At 47.2% G+C, this 21,032-nt stretch overlaps 1 protein-coding gene across 4 annotated transcripts in view; it reads right to left on the reverse strand.

The window, feature by feature from the left end:
- Nucleotides 1–21,032, reverse strand: part of LOC100273526 (uncharacterized) — a 28,041-nt gene that overhangs the window by 987 nt on the left and 6,022 nt on the right. For 2 of the 4 annotated variants that reach the window (XM_035965737.1, NM_001147944.1), the window contains exons 8-12: nucleotides 19,760–19,850; nucleotides 13,351–13,443; nucleotides 13,195–13,227; nucleotides 13,024–13,115; nucleotides 4,200–4,296 (exon numbers count right to left, since the gene is read on the reverse strand). In XM_035965737.1, the coding sequence (XP_035821630.1) occupies nucleotides 4,200–4,296; nucleotides 13,024–13,115; nucleotides 13,195–13,227; nucleotides 13,351–13,443; nucleotides 19,760–19,850 (406 nt within the window). Of the gene's footprint in view, nucleotides 1–1,731; nucleotides 1,812–4,199; nucleotides 4,297–13,023; nucleotides 13,116–13,194; nucleotides 13,228–13,350; nucleotides 13,444–19,759; nucleotides 19,851–21,032 lie in introns of those variants that run through there. The other 2 variants (XM_020549571.3, XM_020549572.3) reach the window with 2 other exon arrangements.

Here is a 21,032-nt window from a genome sequence, read left to right on the forward strand (position 1 = left end):
GAGTAGACTAGAGTTACCCATCGGAGACCACAATGTTTTCCGCTAAAACTTGAGTACATTCCATCTTTTCAAGTCTTCTTTTACTGCATTTTTCCATGTCAACTTTGACTTTGTCATGTCTCTCTTCCAGAGGTGACAATGGGCTCTAAATTTAAGGATCGGATCGGATTAGGATCGGACTCTATTTCTATTCATTTTTAAACTAAAATTAATTTAGGACCCTAACAAATCGTGAAGAAATATTTGGATCGCGATCCATTACCACCCCTACTCTCTTCCCATTGCTATCATATCTTAGGATCTCACTACGCATGGTGACTCGAGAGGTCTCTGTTAGATATGTCCAAACCATCCCAACTGGTGTTGAACGCTCTTCTCATTGCTATGGTATCTTAAGATCCCACTACACGTTGATGACTCTAGAAGTCTCCATTGGACATGTCCAAACCATCCCAACAGGTGTTCCTGCGCAGTTACATCAAAAGGTGGCACAATGTGAAGACCGACATCTCCATTATGCCAGAGGAAACAGCCATCTACGTTTTAAAAGTCCTCAGGGATTGGGAGCTACCTCAGAAGCTTGTTCATAAGGCTCTAACCACTCTAGCCTCTCTATTTCAGGTCACATATAAATACGCTATGAGTAAGGAGGTTCTTCAGCATATGTCCTCATCCCGAAAAGACAAGAAAAAGAAGGAACAGAAGGTCGGGCCAGAGAAAGCCATGAACCAAAAGCGCAAGACAGATCGCCATTTCACCGCAACAGTGGAATGGGAGCTCCGCGATGACCCCAAATGCAATTAGTGGTTGTTTCAGTTGCTAAGTGTTGCGCTTCTGTATTTGATTTCTTCCAAACGTGCAACTTGATTGTGAATAGTGTTAATGCTTCTTGTAAGAGAAGGGATCAATTGGAGAGGGGGGGGAAAATTCAGATAGAGGGAAAAATCAAGAAACCAACCTAGCACGACCTGGGGATACTCGATGGGGTTCACATCATAAAACATTATGTCGTATTGTTCTCATGTGGGATGCTATTCTAGAGGTACTAGAGATTGTGTCTGATGATGGCTCTAGTGGGGATAAGAAATGTATGGCTTCCAGTTTGTTGAAACAAATGGAAAGCTTTGAATTTGTGCTTATTCTACATCTCATGATGAGGTTATTAGGCAAGACTAATGATTTGTCACAATGTTTGCAAAGAAAAGATCAGAATATTGTCCTTGTTGTTGGATTGATTGGAGACACATTGCGGAATATTAGTGAAGTACGTGATAATGGATGGGAAGAATTGTTTGAGGAGGTAAAGACCTTTTGTAACCAACATAGCATTATTGTACCAAAGATGGATTATACAATTACTGTCTGAGGTCGCTCAAGGGGACGTGGAGGTCAGTTAGTGACTTACTATCATCATTTCAAAAATGAGATCTTTATTGTTGAGTATGATCAAGTTATTGTGGAATTAAACAATCGTTTCACTGAAAGATCTACTCAATTATTGAGATGCAGTTTTTGTCTAGATCCAAGAAATTCATTTGCCAGCTATGACAAAGCTCAGCTGATAGAATTGGCTAAGATTTATTCTGCAGACTTCTCCCAATATGACATCTTGATCCTTAGAGACCAACTCGATATATTTATTGTTGATGTGAGGGGTAATTCTGATTTTGCAAATTGTGAAGACCTTGGTAATCTGGCTATTAAGATGGTGCAAACCGAGAGACACCTGGTTTTTGCACTGGTTTATCGTCTCATTGAATTAGCCTTAATTTTGCCTGTTGCAACTGCCACGGTTGAAAGAGCCTTCTCACCTATGAAAATAATCAAGACAGAATTGAGAAATAAGATGGGAAATGATTGGTTGAATCATAGCATGGTATGCTATATAGAGAGAGAGAGATATTTGCAAGCATTCAAAGTGATAATATTTTATACCATTTTCAAGAATTGAAGAGTCGTATGAAAAAGCTACCTCCACAAAGTTCAAGTGGTATATTTTTGTGCTCACTTATAAATTTTTGCATTCATTAGTTATATTGTCATGTTGTATCTCTCATTTTATACAAATATATAACTTGCAATGTGTAGGTTCAAATTCACGTGCTAATGTTGATGAAGTTATTAGAGGCGGGGAAGGACCAAATCGCCTCTAATTAGGTACTTTTATATTTTTTATCAAGTTTATTGTATTTTTAGATGCTGAATTGAGATAAATACTATCTTAGTCTATGTTTGTGGTATATTTTGTTTTAGCGGTATATTTAGCCGCACAATATATTGGGGGCTGTTTAAAGTAACCTTCAAGTTTTATAGAGTGGCCCGGGGCGTTAATTTTATAGAGCCCCGCCACTGGGTTGGACATACCATGGGTTCAGTTAATCTGGAACAAGTACTATAGGGCTGGGCATGTTCCTGATCCTCACATCACCTCCTTGAGCTTGAGGGGCTCCTTCTGGTGGAAGGATATCAGCAAGTTGATGGACTGGTATAGGGGGCTAGCAATGCCTTTGGTAGGAGATGGTAAGACCTTGATGTGGAAAGATGTCTGGAACAGCTCTCTTCTTGCTGCAGATTTTTCGCGGCTGTTCACCTTCTCCAGGAATCAGAACTGCTCTCTTAAACAGTTTATTGATAACAATGAGGTTCACAGCAATTTTTCACTCCTCTTTCGATCGAGGCCACGAAGGATCTTCACAAGCTTTCAGATAAGCTTCAGACAATTATCGGCGACAAGAATGGTACGGACAAATGAACATATTGTTGGGGAAATGACTTGTTTCGCTCCTCCAAGGCTTATAAACAAAATTTCCTTTCAAATGGGTATGGAAAGCTAAGACATGCAAGAAGCTTAAAGTCTTTATTTGGCTGGTTTTCAAGGATAGGATCAATACCAGGAACTTACTCAGAAGGAAAAACTTTCACTTGGACAATGACGATTACTCTTGTGTTTTATGCGATCTGAGGTGCGAAGACACTACTTATTATTTGTTCTTCCAGTGCCCATTCACTCATTCAGTCAGGATTGCTGGGATTTGCTCGGGATTCATTGGGAACACTCTCAAAGCTTCTTCAGTATGATTCAGGCGGGCAGGGAAAATTTTGGGCATCCTTCCTTCATGAAGACTTTTTCGGCCGCATCCTGGGAGATTTGGAAGCAAAGGAATAACTTTATTTTTCAGGTTTCCTCTCCGTGGTTCCTTGGTTGGAAATCTGGTTTTATTCAGACAGTGGAGCTGCAGACGCTCAGAATGCCCCCTGACCTGAAAAGTCTTGTGAATCTTTGGCTCTCTTCCTTGTAGTTCGTAGTTTTTAGCGTTGTGGGTTCCTCCCCCCCTCTTCCCCTTCTCGTTTCTTTTCTCGTCTCCTCTGGTTTAGTTTTTTTCTCTTGTTTGTACAGCCTTCATGTACTCCTTTGTCTATCTTTTTTAATAAAATAATTTTGCGCCGTTGCAGGGGATTCCCCTACAGTTTTCCCAGTCAATAAAGGAGCAGATGATTAAACTTCTAACAGGTGTCTGTCATCCAAACAAGGATGCATATGCCTCTAAATGATTAGAGGCAAAGGGCAGAATAAAAAATCTTAGCATAACGATCCTATTTGTTGTACTTCATAATATGCCCTAAAATTGCTTGGATCCCCTTATATTCCAGAACCGATGGGGTAACAAATTTAAATAACTGCACAAATTTAATGGTTGAAAATAAATTGTTGAATATGCGGATAGTGGCGGAGGACTCGTTATGGCAAAGTATGGCAGCTGTCATACCTCAACTTCTAAAACCTCCATATTCCTTTATAATTACTAAGGCATGTGTGGTGACAGTGGGAAAGTTAAAGTGAATCATAGGAGGGTGCACGTGCCTTGAGGGTGCATGATAATTACTTGCAGGTGGTGCATAATGATATATAGTAAAAATTTAGTCTGATTCATTAGTTTACAAATTTTCGTGGGTGCATGTGCTTGGGACAAAAAGGCTTTGTTGTTGTTGTTGTCATGTGCACCCACTACTCTCTACCTGGCTTCGCTCCTGTGTGGTGTGATTATCGTTTGAAACAGCAGGTTGCGGGTTCGATGCCTGCCGTGTGCAACAATTCTCTCTCTTTTTTCTTTTTTTTCTTCTAGCTAGCCATGCCTCCCTTTCCTTTTGTCCTCCACCACTGTATGCGTACAAAATAAAAGGAAAAAAGACGTACTTACCTCGACGTCAGTATATACACTCCTTAATTTCAAACTGTGTTTCATGAAAGTGCATTCATCCTTCCCAGTGGCAGCTTTGATTTCTTCTGGTGTCCACCTGTACGGATGTTGTGGACCAGTTTGTGGGCCGCCAGTATCAAAGGCGCCCAAGGCCAGCAGCAGGCGCAGGAAAGGAAGGAGCCAACACAGGAAAGAAATAAGAGGTTAGAAGGAAGGTTTTGATTGAATAAATCAGTTCCTCCAATCAAGGGATGAGTTGTTAGGAAGTTAAATCAGTTCCTCCAATCAAGAGCTGAGTTGTTAGGAAGTTTAGATCTGATATTTCTATTTCCAAATATCTAGGCTAAATAATAGGAAAGGTTTGGTGGCTCATGATCTATAAAGCCAGCCAAAAGTTTGTACTAGAGAATCATCGAAGAAGTTAATCCTTAGTGGACAGCTACTTCGTCACCCTGGCTGATCCAGCCAGCCGTGACACTAGCTGCCCCCTACCCCCATACCCCCTGCGTTCCATTCCCCAAGCCCATCTCCTCCAGTCACCGTTGAAGAGTCCCAAGCACCAGCGCCATATCAATTTGGTATCAAAGACCACACCTCTGGCATCGACATCAATGTTCGGCCTTGAGGAAGATCCTAACCAGCCCTCCATTGCGGAGACCCTGCGCCAAATCCTGGACCAACAGAACAAGGCGTTGGCGCAAATCACCACCATCAACGGGCGGCTAACCGCTCACGATGCCCGGTTGGTACGCATGGAAGCCGACAAGGGCCTCGACCCTGAGCGTTCGTCTTCTTCCACCGTGTCGCCCCTCTCCAACAACGGCGACGGCAACTTCCACCACCGCCACGAGCGCCACGACGACGGCGGTCGTCCCCAACACCGACCCAACTTTCCCAGCTACAATGGTGAGTCGGATCCCCTCCCTTGGTTAAATAAGTGCGAGACATACTTTCGGGGTATGCGCACCATGACCGAAGACAGTCTGGCACGCCACTTTGTCCTTGGAGGGGGTGGCCGTCGAGTGGTATTACGCCCTCGAACGCGACCACGACATCCTGTCCTGGTCGTGCTTCGCCGAGTTCGTCCACATGTGTTTCGGTCCGCCCATCCGTACCAACAACTTGGCGGAAATGAACGCCCTGTATCGCACGGGTACGGTGGAAGAGTACCAACGACAGTTCTCCACACTCCTCTGTCGTTGTGCCGACTTGACGATGAGCCAGTAGGTGAATCTGTTCACCGCTGGGCTAGGAGAGCCCCTCAAGACCGACGTCGAGCTCCAGTACCCCGCCAATCTTCAGACGGATATGAGTTTGGCGCGAGCGTACGAGCGTCGCCTGGAGGCGACTACAGGCGGTCAAGGCGCGACCGCACACGTTGCTGGCCGCTCCAGGCCGGTAGTTCAAGGACCGACGGTCCCAGCCAGACCCCGGTTCCGGCGGCTGGGCCCTGACGAGCTGGTGGCGAAGAGAGCAAATGGGGAGTGCTACCACTGCCCAGAGAAGTACACCCCCGACCACAAATGTGCTGGAAAGGGGGTGTTCTTGATGGAGCTGGACGACGCTCGGGAGGTGGAGGACGCAACCGAGGCACTAGGCATTTCGCTCCATGCCTTGGCAGGCATCGACATGGAGGAGACGTTGAAGTTGCGCGTCGTGATCAACGGCGTACCCCTAGTGGCGTTGGTAGATTCGGGCTCCACACATACATTCATCCGTGACTCTATAGTATCTCACCTGGGTTTACAGGTTACACCAACGACGGGCATCGACATGGGTTGACAGTCACAGTGGCCAACGGGGATCGCGTTGCCAGCAGGGGCGTCTGTAACCAGACCTTGTTCGCCATCCACAACGAGGAGTTCGCCACCGACTACTTCACATTACCGTCCTTTATGTGATCAGGAGAGGGAGACAATTGACCATCTGCTTGTGAATTGCGTTTTCTCAAGAGAATGTTGGTTCCTCCTTCTAAGGCAATTCGGGTTGCAGGGTTTGGCCCCCCAACCAACGAATATTAATTTTATGGAGTGGTGGCATCAAGCAAATGAAGCTATTCAGAGGTCCTTCAGAGATGGCCTAAACTCCCTCATTATTCTGGGCGCTTGGATTTTGTGGAATCACCGGAACAGATGCATCTTTGATGGCCTTTCCCCTAATATTGCTAATTTCCTAATCCATGCTGGGGATGAGCGCTGTATGTGGGAGACTGTCGGGGCCAAGGGGTTGACCTCCCTTGTTGCTTCCCTCATGTAGCCTAGAGTTCTATAGATGAGTCAGTCTATGTTAGTTTCGTTCAGGTCGCCGTAAGGTGTCAGTTGTACCCCGGTCTATTTTAGACCTTGTTTATTTCTTCTTTTAATATAATGATACGCAACTCTCCTGCGTGTTCGAGAAAAAAAAAACATTACCCCTCACCGGCTTCGACCTGGTGTTGGGCGTCTCCTGGCTGCGCTCCCTCGGGTCGATCGTCTGCAACTACGATAAACTCACTATGGCGCTCTGGCGCCACGGCCGTCTGGTGCGATGGACCAGCATTGGGGGCATAGCCCCTCAGTGCGTGGCAATCAACGTGGAGCAGAATCTGATGGAGGAGTTGTTGGCTGCCTACATTGTCATCTTCGCGAAGCCAAGGGGCCTCCCTCCAGCACGCCGACATGACCACTGGATCCATCTTCTTCCTGGGACAGCGCCCACGGTTGTGCGTCCCTATCGTTACCCTCAGCTCCTCAAGGATGAAATCGAGCGACAATGCGACGCCATGCTTCGGCAAGGGATCATCAGGGAGTGTACTTCGGCATTCTCCTGCCCAGTACTCCTCGTCAAGAAGGCGGATGGCACATGGCGGTTCTGCATCGACTACCGCGAGCTCAATACTAAAAGAGTCAAGGACAAGTTCCACATTCCGGTGGTAGACGAGTTGCTTGACGAGCTTCGCGACGCACGCTTCTTCACCAAGCCCGACCTACGCAGTGGCTATCACCAAGTGTGAATGCACACCAACGATATCGCCAAGACGGCCTTCCGCACTCATCGAGGCCACTTTGAGTTCCTAGTGATGTCGTCCGGGTTGACGAACGCGCCTTCTACATTCCAGGCTCTCATGAACGAGGTGTTGAAGCCATACATCCGCAAGTTCGTGTTGGTCTTCTTCGACGACATCCTCATCTACAGTCGTTCATGGGCCGACCATCTCGAACATGTCAAGCAGGTGTTCCAGTTGCTGCGGACACACAAGTTGGTGCTCAAGCGTTCTAAGTGTCTCTTTGGCACTCAGACTGTCGCTTACCTCGGGCATGTCATCTCATCGGACGGTGTGGCCATGGACCCTGCCAAGACTGAGGCTGTGGAGGCATGGCCACCGCCTAAATCACTTTGAGCTCTATGTGGGTTCCTCGGATTGACAGGGTACTACCGCAAATTCATCGCATGATATGGTATGGTGGCCGCGCCTCTCACGGTCTCACCACTCTCCTCAGGCGAGAGGCGTTCCGCTGGACCGACGACGCCTTCAAGACCCACAAGCAAGCGCTCATGTCGGCACCATTACTACAGATGCCAGACTTTGAGCAACGCTTTTTCATCGACTGCGATGCCTCCGGTGCCGGTTTCGGCGCCGTCCTGCACCAAGGCGACGGTGCGATCGCCTTCTTCAGCAGGGTCGTGGCGCCCCACCACCAGAAACGGCCTGCCTACGAGCGTGAGCTCATCGGCTTGGTCAAGGCGATTCGTCATACATTTGGGGATAGCCTTTTACGGCTCGTACTGATCACTATAGTTTAAAGTATATTTTGGATCAACGCCTCTCCACCATTCCTTAGCACACATGGGTGAGCAAGCTCTTCGGATATGACATTATCGTCGAGTACAAGCCGGGGAAGATGAATGGGGCGGTCGATGCGCTGTCTCGGCGTGACGAGGAGGTGGTGGCCTCCCTCCACACCATCTCCTCGCCCTCCTTCGAGCTCTTCGAAGCGCTGCGGACCGAGCTCCTCACCAACCAGCAGGCTGCGACATTACGCTAGCAGATAGCCGATGGCTCTGCTCCAGCCGGTTGGACTGGGGTGGATGGCCTCCTCACCTTCGACGGTCGCGTCTATGTGCCAGATGTGTCGCCAATTTGGTCACAACTGTTGGCGTACGTCCACGACAACAACCATGAAGGTATCCAAAAGACGGTCAACCGCTGGCGCGCCTCCTTCCACAACCCCGGCGTGTTGCAGCGCATCCGCGATTATGTGCACGGGTGTACCAATTGCCAGAAGAACAAGACCGATCATCTACATCTCGTCGATCTTCTTCAGCCCCTAACCGTCCCTTCGGAGGTTTGGAGCGACATTTCCGTGGATTTTGCGGAAGGTTTTCCACGTGCTGGTGGCAAGACGGTGGTCCTTACTATGGTGGACAGATTCTCGAAGTATGCACACTTCATCGCTATTCGCCGCCCATACACGACATCGTCCGTGGCCAGGGCCTTCTTCGACGACATCGTCCGCTTACATGGGCTCCCCTGCTCAATCGTCAGCGACCACGACACAATCTTTACCAGTCTTTTCTAGACTGAATTGTTCAAGTTGGCCGGTGTCAAACTAAACATGAGCTCAGCATTCCACCCACAGTCCGACGGTCAATCCGAAGTGGTAAATCGGGTCATCACCATGTATTTGAGGTGTCTTGCAGGAGACCGACTGAAGTCCTGGCTGCAGTGGTTGCCATGGGCCGAATATTGCTACAATACTTCATACCAAACATCCATCAAGTGCTCGCCATTCCGTGTCCTCTATGGCCTGGAGCCGCCAACCCTGTTGTCCTATCAGTCAGGCTCCACTAAGGTAGCAGCACTGGACCACTAGCTGCAGGACCGCGAAAATTCTTGTTGGAAATCCGGGAGCGTCTTCTTGAGGCACAAATCACCATGAAAGCTTACCAGGAAACGTCGCCAGGTGGAGTTCCAAGTCGGCGGTTGGGTGTGGCTTCGCCTACAGCAGCGCAGTCGGACTAACTTTAGCTGCTCCCTCAAAACTTGGGCCAAAGTACTATGGTCCATACCAGGTCCTCCTTCGGGTAGGGTTGGTCTCATACAAGCTGCATTTGCCACCTCGTGCTCGCATACACGATGTCTTCCATGTTTCCTTGCTGAAGAAATTTGAAGGGGAGGCACCACCACAAGTGGTACCATTACCTGTGATCTTGCATGGTCGTGTTCTACCAACACCATCCAAGGTGGTACGTGCCAGACTCAACAGAGGTGTGTGGGAATTGTTGGTTCAGTGGTCTGGTCGTGCTGAGACAGATGCTTCCTGGGAACCACTCGAAGAATTCAAGCAGAGGTATCCAGAGTTCGAGCTCGCGGAAGAGTTCTTTGTTGGGATGGAGGGAAATGTTGTGGGCCAGTTTGTAGGCCGCCAATATCAAAGGCGCACAAGGCCAGCAGCAGGTGTAGGAAAGGAAGGAGCCAACGCAAGAAAGCAATAAGAGGATAGAAGGAAGGTTTTGATTGAATAAATCAATTCCTCCAATCAATGGCTGAGTTGTTAGGAAGCTAAATCAGTTCCTCCAATCAAGGGTTGAGTTGTTAGGAAGTTTAGATTTGATATTTCTATTTCCAAATATCTAGGATAAATAATAGGAAAGGTTTGGTGGCTCATAATCTATAAAGCCAGCCAATAGTTTGTACTAGAGAATCATCGAAGAAGTTAATCCTTAGTGGACAGATACTTCGGTCACCCTGGCTGATCCAGCCAGCCGTGACACTAGCTGCCCCCTTACCCCCATACCCCCTGCGTTCCATTCCCCAAGCCCATCTCCTTTTCCACTCACCGTTGAAGAGTCCCAGGCGCCGGCGCCATATCAACGGATCATTTAAAGTAACCTGCTGCGAAGATGGTGAACTATTTGAAGTTTCTGGAAGCTGGTCTTCCTCTTCAAGTAAGTGACCATTACCACCAGACAACTCCTCAAAGAAGGGTCAGAATTAACATCTTCTTAGGTAACTTCATCCGTTGTTGTATCATCCTCAAAAGCAGAAGCATTGTTTTCAGGCTCATTTCTACAAGAGATTGAATGCCTCTTTATCACTTCGGCCGAACATTGATTGACACAGGCATCTAAAGCAGCATCATTTGGTTGATGTACTGGTTCTTCTACTCCACTACTACTCTCTCCTAGCTTCACAGTGTTCATCTGGTGAATGGCATCAGCGACATTCTTAGAAGTTAGAACCATTGAAATGAGATGACTCTGGTTCATTAGCTGCACAATTCTCTTCAGCAGACAACATGGAATCGATGGTATTTTCCTTTTCCTGAGGCTTATCTTGTGGGACAGTAAACAGTTGATCTGTAAGTTCTTCTGAAATCACATCACCAGCCAAGTTGTCTGAAGAAAGCAGCTGGATCCTATCAATTATTTTACATGAACCTGACCTAAGGATATCAGTACAGATAGCTGGAGCAGATGGCGCATCTGTAATGTCATGTCCTTCTCCAGATTCAGTTTTGATCCGTCCAGGAGACCCTTCGCTGGATTTGTCAGCAGGTTTACACTCTTCATCAGCATCAGAAGTACAGGCACCCTTTACAGGATCTTCCAACAAGTTCGATAATCCTTGCTTGTCAAGCTTAGAAGTGCAACTTGATTTGGAGTCAAAGACAGACTCTGAAGAGGTGTCAGTTAAAACAGGTTCTCTCCTGGCAGGGGAAGAATTCTCCACCAACTTTGTGGTTTCCGTTTGAGGCTTAGAATCATTTATAAGAGTTATGTTTCCCACTTTATTGTTGGTTGCATAAAAAGGTGGATGAGATCTGTCACAAATAGAAAGCAACCAATGAATCTGTTATGGTCGCTAGATCGGTGAGGGATTGGAGAGGGGTATCGATGGGCAGGAATGTCGGCCAGGGGTCTCTGTCCACGGCCGAGCAAGAGAAGGGAGCTCTCCCTTCTAATTCTTACCTACTTTATTTCTCATCCATTCATTACATAAATAGGCCAGCTGGCCGCCTCTATCTAGCTAGAGATCCTTATCTCCCTAAAACTCTCCTAAAAACTCTCAACTACTAACTAATAACCTTCCTAGATAATCTTAACTAATCTCCTAAATAATCTCAACTAATCTTCTAATCTTATCTCTAACTATCCTTATCTAATCCCCTTTAGAGGGCCCATGGTTGCTGCTGTCGCAGCCCCTCCATGGGCCTTCTTAGGCCATGACACTACCCCCTTGACAAGCAGCTCGTCCTCGAGCTGCAGCATCCAACAAACGACCTGTAATGACCTAACATATCACCAAAAATGAACCTTTTACATCTCGGCTCATCTTTTAATTATTCTAGATATACTGCAACTGCAAGCATCATCATGTGTCCCAAGAAAATGTTGCACATTAAAGAGAAGGGCGCGAGCTGGAACCGCGGAGGTAAAGACACAGCAGCCTTCGAAGGCGGGCCCGTGGAGGCCGACGTTGGTGCTGTCCCCTCGTACGAAGGAGAGTAGTCGTGGTAGTTGCCCGGTCTCCGCAGATGAGGGCCAACGCTGGACGAAGCGTTGTAGAGGGGTGTCATGTCTTGCAGCCTCTTGTATGCGGAGGTGAACAGCCACCACAATGCTCGGCCGCGCTGGTGCAGCTACGGCTCCCCCGCAATGGAGCACCCCATCACCTGCTTCACCCGCCGACACGCAAGGAAACCACGTGTTGCAGCCTGCAGGTGGATGGTCCCATCCACCCCCCCCCCCCAGTACCGGACGCCCGGTGGCTGCGCGCCGCCACAAGGCCCCAGGGCAGTAGTAGGCGCCGGCGCCGGCGGTACTGCTGTGGTGATCGGCGTTGTTGACGAGTAGATCGGCAGCGGATCTGATCCCAACGCCCATGTCGGAATTTGAGATGACGATCGCGGAAAGTGCAGCTGGTGGATCGATACGCTCGGCGGCTGGAAGGACGCTGGGGTGGCTGTTAGGGCCAGCTGTGACAATGACGACTGAGCTGCTACGGCCTCGGATGGCGAAGGTAGGGACGACGGCGGCTGGGAGCCCATCATGACGGCCTTCATCACGGCTACGTCAGACTGCAGCGCCATCATCTGGGCTTGTATGGCTCCCAGATTGTTGGAGAAGTGGAGAAGGAACGTCGCCAGTTGCTCGTTTGTCATCGTGGGAAGGTTGGTGGAGATACCGACGGTGGAATTGCCGAGCGCGGTGGAGGTGGGTAGCGCCGGCGGTGGATGCAAGCGGCAGTGTGCGCGGCTGGGAGGTGAGCGGCAGGGTGGCGGGTGGTGCTGGTGGAGAGGAGCTCATGGTGGCCGGAGGATCGTAGGTCGCTGATACCAAATGATATGGTCGCTAGATCGGTGAGGAATTGGAGGGGTATTGATGGGCAGGAACGTCGGCCGAGAGCCTCTGCCCACGGCCGAGCAAGGAGGGTTTCTCCCTTCTAATTTTTGACTACTTTATTTCTCATCCATTCATTACATAAATAGGACAGTTGTCCGCCCCTATCTAGGTAGAGATCCTTATCTCCTTAAAACTCTTCTAAAAACTCTCAACTACTAACTGATAACCTTCCTAGATAATCTCAACTAATCTCCTAAGTAATCTCAACTAATCTTCTAATCTTATCTATAACCATCCTTATCTAATCCCCCTTGGAGGGCCCATGGTTGCTGCTGCCGCAGCACTATTGCTGCCGCAGCCCCTCCGTGGGCCTCCTTAGGCCTCCTTAGGCCCTGACAGAATCACACATCTATAAAACATTAGAAAAAGACAGGTTACAGTGTAGGAAGAGATTGGCCAAAAACAAATAGTAAACAATTTCAAAAGGCAGAAGATTCACCCAGATATATTAGGGCCAGTATATAGCCCCTGTGAACTACCACCAATTTGCTGTCCAGATATAGTATTTCTCGCAAGGCCAGACAAATTCAACTGCACATTTTGGAAGCTTTATTAGGTTTCAACCCCATGAAATCAGCGACACTAATGGATTGAAGAGAAAAAACACTACCTTTTGCCCCAACATAAAATTATACAATGGACTCTGAATAAGAAAGAAATGAGATAAAAGTTAAATACTTGTCTATGTTAATCATTACCTAGACAAAAACAGTAAATTACCATGTAATCTCAAATAGATAAATAGAGACCCATACAAGAACATTACCTTGGGTGTAGAGTTAAAATCTCCACAAACTATCACTGGAGCATCATTCCACATCTTAGATAGAGCGTTAGCTTTATCCAGAAGTGTCCTGACCTGTAGGACCATAAAATCAGAAAGCAGAAATGCAATATTAAGGTGCTTAGCAAATGATCAAGAATACAGAGAAAGAAGAAAAGACACTACACAGAACACAGAAATTATGCCAAGAAAGAATAAAGCATCACGTATCAACATATAAAATGTCTCTTTCATACAGAATAGCATATAATAAAAGATGTTAGATTGTTATGTGCTGCTTATGTGTATGGGACTAGAGCCCGGCCCATGTGGCCTGCTAGTGGGACGTAACCCTAGGCAAGGCTGGTTAGTTAATAAAGTGTAGCACTCTTCCAATTAATATAAGCCATCCATTTACACTCTTCCAATATGGTATCAGATAGTTAGCCCTAACTTGGCTGCCACCACCCTACCCCTGCCACCTAACCCCCTCTCGAGCACCACCATTGTTGGTCGGTCATCCCATGGTTGCGGCAACTTCTGGGGATGCTTTCTCTCCTCTTCACCCCCATCCTTCCTCGCTAGAGAGGCACGTGGGTTGGCATAGCCAGAGCCGCCCCGGCCCTCGTCGGGGTTGCGGCGGCGGCCGTGTCTCAGCCGCCGCCTGATACGCCCCCCAGGCGCCGCCTCCGGACGTCACCGGCGTGCCTCCCATAGGGATGGGCATGCTGACCACCTGGCCATTGATTTTCAGGCTCGCGTTGTGCCTATGCTCCACCTCTGCTGCCCCCTGCAGGCCACCACACGCTAGCCTAGGCGCGCCGCCGGCCTAAACCATCGATTTCGGCTCTACCCCAACCCCCTCTGCTGCATTTGGTGGCACTGCCACCAACTCGGACATCCATCCTCACCATGTCGTAGATGCGGCTCAATCCATCCTTGTCGCAATCCTCACTAAAAGAAACTAGAACCCCTTGTATTACATAGAGGATGGTTACATATATATAGACACAGGGAAACATTAACCGTAATGGATCGGCAGCCCAACAGTGGTGCCAGCCCACCTACACATACATATAGGAACACACACTTAATAGCGAGGGGATTCCTCCCCCATGGATCCCCTCCATTTCCCTGTCCACCAAACCAGCCCTAATGGGTCGGCAGCCCAACAGTGGTGCCAGCTCACCTACACATACATATAGGAACACACTCTAACACTCGCCTTCACTGACACCCTCCTTGTCTGATGTGATAGCTCCACCCTTGTACACCCAATGGCTTCTAGCTTCCACTACACCAACCGCTTCCAATCCATCACCATCTCTATCCTAGCCGAGTGCACTAAGTGTTGATCTTGTAGTCGGGGCACTCATGAGCATCAATTCATGCCTAACAGTTAGGTCTTCATGTTAGAGTTCCCTTCCCTAGCTCCTCCCAAGTTGTGCATGTTTTTATCTTATTCACTGTGACTTATGGACCTCACATGTTCTCAATGTTTTGGGCTATAAGTATTATTTGGTGGCTCTTGATGATTGCTCTCACTACACGTGGACATTCCCCTTGCGCTTGATGTTCGATACTTTTTCTACTCTTTCTAAATTCTCCGTATGGGCTTCCACTTAGTTTGATCGCACCATTAAGGCGGTCCAATGTGACAACGGACGTGAGTTTGATAACTCTTCCTCCTGTACCTTCTTTCTTTCCTACGGTGTTCGGTTACGATGTCCTGTCCGTACACCTCTCCCCAAAACAGCAAGGCTAAGGGCATGATTTGTATTACTAAGAATATCATGTGCTCCTTGTTTTAGGCGTTCATCCCTGCTTGTTATTGTGCCAAGTCTTCACACCACCATCTATTTGCTCAATCGCCTCCCAATAAGGCGATTCGAGCTCCCACACCCCACTTTGCCCTATTCGGCACTACTCCCTCTACGATCACCTACTCAACTTTGGACATGCATGTTACCCTAACCTCTCTACCACATCCCTCTATAAGCTTGCATGTCGATCTTCCCATGGTGTCTTCCCGGGGTACTCCGCTGATCACAAGGGAACTTGTGTCTTGATCTCCCAGCACATCGTCTTCGACCAGTCGAACTTCCCTTTCTCCACCTCCCCCACCAACTCAGACACAGAGTTGGATTTCCCTCTTGAGACTACCCTGTGGCACCTACTCGACAGAGACTTCCTTTTCCTCTTGTGGGTTCGCCATTGTTGTTGCCAAGTACAGCCCCAGTGCCTCCTATGTGCCATATGTGGCCCACATGGCCCCAGTCGCACCACATGTAGCCTCAGCATCTTCATTGTGCCACGCGCGGCTTTGACATCACTAGGTCGGGCATAGAGATGGCAATGGGTACCCGAAACCCGAATACCCGACGGGTTTTACCCGATATGAAGGCGGGTACGGGATGATTTCTCTACCCGCGGGTATATTAATGGGTAAAAACCTCTACCCGTTGGGTAGACGGGTACGGGTATGGGTTGGTACTACCCATACCCGTCTACCCGTGGATAAAATATACCCGCATCAATAGCACTATAAACATCTAATAGAGTCCAACTTAGCTAGAATAAAACCCTTCTCTAGTTATCATTTGTCTAGATACCAAGTTATGTAATCATATGATTTGTTATATGTGAAATTGAAGTTGTTTTTATATGTTTATTTAATATTTTGAGTGATTGGTATATTGGAATTTAATTCTTTCCTAGCGGGTATGGGTTACCCGACGGGTAAAAATACCCGCGCGGGTACGGGTATGGGTAAGATTTTATACCCGCGAGTATATATGGGTAACCCGACGGGTAGAATATTTTTTGATGGGTACGGGTATGGAATGGTACGACCCGACGGGTATGTACCCGTTGCCATCCCTAGTCGGGCATCTCGTATGTTGTTCAGCAGGTGTTTCCACATGCATAATCACCAGGCCACACTTGACCGGTGTAAGTGGATCCTCTGGTACCTTCACATTATTCTCGACTACGAGCTTCTACTCTGTTGTTCCTCTTAGAGCGCGCTTGCCACCAAAACTGATGCCAACTAGGTAGGGTGCCCGGACACACATCAACATCAACCCACTACTGGTCAACCAAGGCCTAAGCCAATGTTCTATTATTTAGACATCTTCTAAGAATTCCTACCACAACTATTGGAGCCAACCCTTGGATAGATTGGACATGCAACCATTTATCAGTCCAAAAGAGGGTGTTCATCCCATCCACAACCTAAGATTTCACAGATATGGAGAACATGGTCATAACATGCGATTGTACTGGTATCTCCAATCCTGCACAAGCTCTCCTCAAATCCACTTTTGCTAGCCAAAGCAGCCTCATTTGTAGGGCCCATCCCATAACCTGAAGGTTCATGATTCCAAGACCCCTGAAATCTATTGGTCTAGCAACTTTCTTCCATGCCACTAAACAACATCCCCCATTGATCTCTTCTCTGTCTTTCCAAGAGAAAGCTCTTCTGATCTTATCTATTGCTTTAGTCACCAAATTAGGCACATTCAAAGTTATTAGTAGATAAAAAGTTGGAAAGCTAACATAACAAATCTGACCATAGTACACCTACATGCCATATTCATTAGTGAGACTTTCCACCTGAAGAGTCTTTCTGCAATTTTTTCATTCCATGGTAGCAAGCCCCCCTGCGATGTTTCTTAATTGAGATAGGCAAACCCAAATAGGTGCAGGGAAATCTAGCGGATAAGCAGTTCAAGAACTCTCTAAAAGAGGTAGGTCTTGCTCCTCACATCTTATGGGAATCATGCAAAAAAAATTTGCAGGTTGTTTTTAGACCAGAGGCTCTACCAAAGCAATCATGATTTCCTTTGTATATCTTAGGTCTCTCAAAGGGTCTAAGGATGAGGGCCACATCATCCAAGTAAAGGGAGACCCTCTGCCTAGAAGAACGGCTATCTAAAAGCTAGAGCAACCCTTCAGATTCCGCTTTAGCAAAAAGATCGTTGAGCACATCCATAACTAGGATGAAAAGCGTGAACGAGAGAGGATCACCTTGACTTAGGCCTCATTTGTGTCTTATGAAGTCCCCTGGGCTTCCATTAAGGAGTACATGGGTTGAGGAGGTGGCTAGAAAGTTATAGACTTGGTTGCACCATAAAGGGCCAGACCCCAAGTGCCTCAAGTATTCCAAGAGAAAAGCCCAAGATACCAGGGCACTGCAAGCTAGGTGGTTGTGGCTACAGAAAACTTGATATCCCTGTTCAGCCACAAGTCAAGGCGTTGGTTGCCATTTCAGTGATCTCCCATGTGGGAAACGGTAATGATACTCTCTTTTGGATTGGTAGGTGGTTGAGCGGGAATTCCGTCAAAGAGTTAGCTCCATTGGTTTTCTCAAAGGTGGACAAGAAGTTAACTTCCACTAGAATTGTGGCCCAAGCCCTTATTAATGGTTAGTGGATCAGAGATATCAAGTTACCTCTCACTTTGGTTGGAATGCAACAATACCTTCTCCTTTGGGACTCTATTAGTGAGGTTGTTTTGTCTCCAGAAACTTATCAACATGTTTGGAGGCATGAGGCATCTGGGCAGTTCACTTCTAAATCTTGTTACAATGTTTTATTTTCTGGTTCCATCACCTTTGAGCCATGGAAGCGGTTATGGAAATCTTGGGCCCCCCCAAAATGCAAAACCTTCCTATGGCTGGCCATAAGAAATAGGTGTTGGACAGCTGACAGATTAAAGTGTGGTATGCCCCACCCGGTTGCTTGACCCCTTTGTGATCAAGAGCAGGAGACAATTCAACATCTAACTACATGTGTTTTTGCACGTCAATTCTGGCATGGCATTCTAGCCCCTTTTAACCTGGGACACCTTATTCCTAGTCCTGTGGAGGCCTCCTTTGTGGAGTGGTGGGAAGGAGTGATCAATCAGATCCACAAAGACAAGAAGAAGGGCTTCAACAGTGATATCATCCTTGGGGCATGGTGCCTTTGGCTTCATAGGAACCGAGTGATCTTCCATGAGGAGTCCCCTTCCATTGCGAAGGTGCTGAGATCCTTCCTTGATGAGCTCGCTTGCTGGGTTCTAGCTGGAGCCAAGCAGCTGGGGAGCATTGGTTTGGCTGACCGTGTTTCTGCTTTGTAGACGTTGGGTCCTGCGTGGCAGGTCTCCCTGTCCTGGTGTGTTCTTTAGAAGTGTGTTTGGGTGTATGTTTGTGTTCTGTATTTTGCCCTTTGTGGGTGTTTTCCTTCTTTCTAAAATATAAAGATGCGCAGTCCTCCTGCGTATTCGAGAGAAAAATCGGAAGGCTTCGAAATGTCTAGCTTTAGGAATAAGTTGGATGTCTTCTTACATTGCAGCAGCTTGATAGTTTGTTGGACTAGCATAAAGTTATCGTGGAATCGTGGATGCACCTTCAACGAATGAAGGCATTCTGGTTTGAAGAGACTAGCTGATTTAGATGGGGGCAAGTTGATTAGCCATGATCTTCATTGTCAACTTTGCAAAGTTGTGAACTAAGCTTATTGGTCTAAAATCTCCTGCGTGTACTTCATCTGCCTTCTTGGGTATTAGGGTTATATAAGCTGAGTTAAGCATCCATAACTCCTGAGGATTTCCTTGATGTAGGGTCAGGAGGGCTGTCACTATATCTGATTTAATTACTTGCCAACAAACTTTATAAAATTTACAAGTGTAACCATCTGGACCCAGTGTTCTATCTGATGGCAGGTCATTTAATGTAGCTCAGACCTCATCCTCTCGGTTCCTAGGTGAACTCCGGCCAACAGCTACCGAGGATAGCAACACATCCAATTAGGAAGAAGGCAAGGGGCCCCTTGTGACCTGGCCGCTGGGGTAGATAGGGTGGAATCACGCCAAAGTTGCGCCTTAGACCTGCCTGTCAGAATGACAGGCCCAAAACGAGGGGACTTTGGTGCTTCCATGGGAGAGGGGGGCCACAGGATTGTTCGCGGCTATGGTAGTGGCTGCCAACTTTGCAGTGGACACTGGCATGGGGCTTTGGAGGGGGTGGAGGTTTCGGGAAGCGGGAGGGCAGACAATGGGACTACTCAAGTTTTTGCATATAACAAAATAAAACTCGACTAGGGGAAGAGGCGTCCACACTAGCATTTTAATAGCTAGAAGGTGAGAATCAAACCCTGGTGGGCAGGGTGGTGTCCACCCCCACTAGCTAATTCCATAAAAAATAATACATAATTTAGATTTTTAGCATATAACAAAATGATATTATTAGTTGTTATCATGTTGGACATAAGCAAGCAGCAACCCCATTTCTTGAATCTAATACAAACAATAATAATCAGTGCTCAAGCAGCTAAGATGGGCAACAGCAACGATGAGCATGTTATATACATGTTTCAATCAAAACAGGAAATTATAGGCACAAAAAGAACCACATCGAACCGCAATGTACCTGACCAAGTTTGATGTCCCCTCTCTTTGGATTATAAAGAACGTGAATGTTACATATTATAACTTGTTTAGCTTGTTGTGGATGGTTAGAACTGTTCAACAAGAAAAAAGAATAAACATGGATAAATAGCATGATAGTTTTATAATGACACACAAATACAGTAACTAGACATAACTCAAGATCACCGAGAAAGATGGCAATGGAGACCCGCCACCCAATACCCGATGGATATTTACTCCATTAGGGTTATCTCGATGGGTGCACAAACGGGTAAAACCCTTCACCCATTGGGTATGCAGAAGTTGAAATATTCTAGCAATCCCTATACTCGTTAACCTATGGGTGGAAAATACCCCAAACCCACATAGACATTTCACTTCTCTTGGCCCAAAACCAAAGTAGCCTAGCCAAAATAAGTGGAAACCCTAAGTATTTAACCCCTCCCCTCATATTTGGCCAATCCCCACAACACACGCACATGCCTTCCTTCTAGCCACCCAACCACACGCTACTCGCTACTACTCACCGCTCTGTGGCTTTGTTCCTGCACCTGTTGGCAGATGATATTTTAGCAGCTTTGGAGATTTTGCATCTTTTTGGTGCCTCCTCGGGCCTTCGGAACAATGAAAGTAAGTCCAATGTTTATCCTATTCAATGCTCTGAGGAAGACATTGTGGTAACTCAAAGTCTGCTGCCTTGTGCGCTTTCGGTTTTCCCTTGCCATTATCTTGGTCTTCCTCTCTCTCTAGTCAAGCTCACTAAAGACCAAGTCCAACCTTTTGTGGATAAAATTGCAAGGCAACTCCCCAACTGGAAGGCTTATTTAATGACAAGGGCGGGTAGAAGAATTTAGGTTCAGCATGTTTTGACAGGCATGATGGTTTACTTAGCAATGGTTACTGATTTTCCTTCCTGGGCCTACGAAGCCATTGACAAAATCCGAAAAGGCTTTCTTTGGAGAGGACGCAAAGAGGCTAAGGGAGACCATTGTCTTGTGTCTTGGGGAAGAGTCTGTCGTCCTCTTAAGCTAGGAGGCCTATGCGTCTCCAGTCTGCCCGAGATGTGTTGGGCTCTTCGTATGAGATGGTTATGGCTGCATAAAACTGATCCAACTCATCCCTGGGCACAGCTCCCTTTTCATGTGCCTAATAAGGTTTGGGCTTTCTTCTCCATCGTTCTTCTTTCAGAAGTTGGAAATGGAGCCAACACTCTGTTCTGGACTGATAAATGGACCTCAGAGAATATGTGACATTACTCCCAGGCTTTTTCAGTG

This window comes from Zea mays, chromosome 3 (assembly GCF_902167145.1).
Source record: "Zea mays cultivar B73 chromosome 3, Zm-B73-REFERENCE-NAM-5.0, whole genome shotgun sequence".
In the NCBI taxonomy this organism is placed as follows: domain Eukaryota; kingdom Viridiplantae; phylum Streptophyta; class Magnoliopsida; order Poales; family Poaceae; genus Zea; species Zea mays.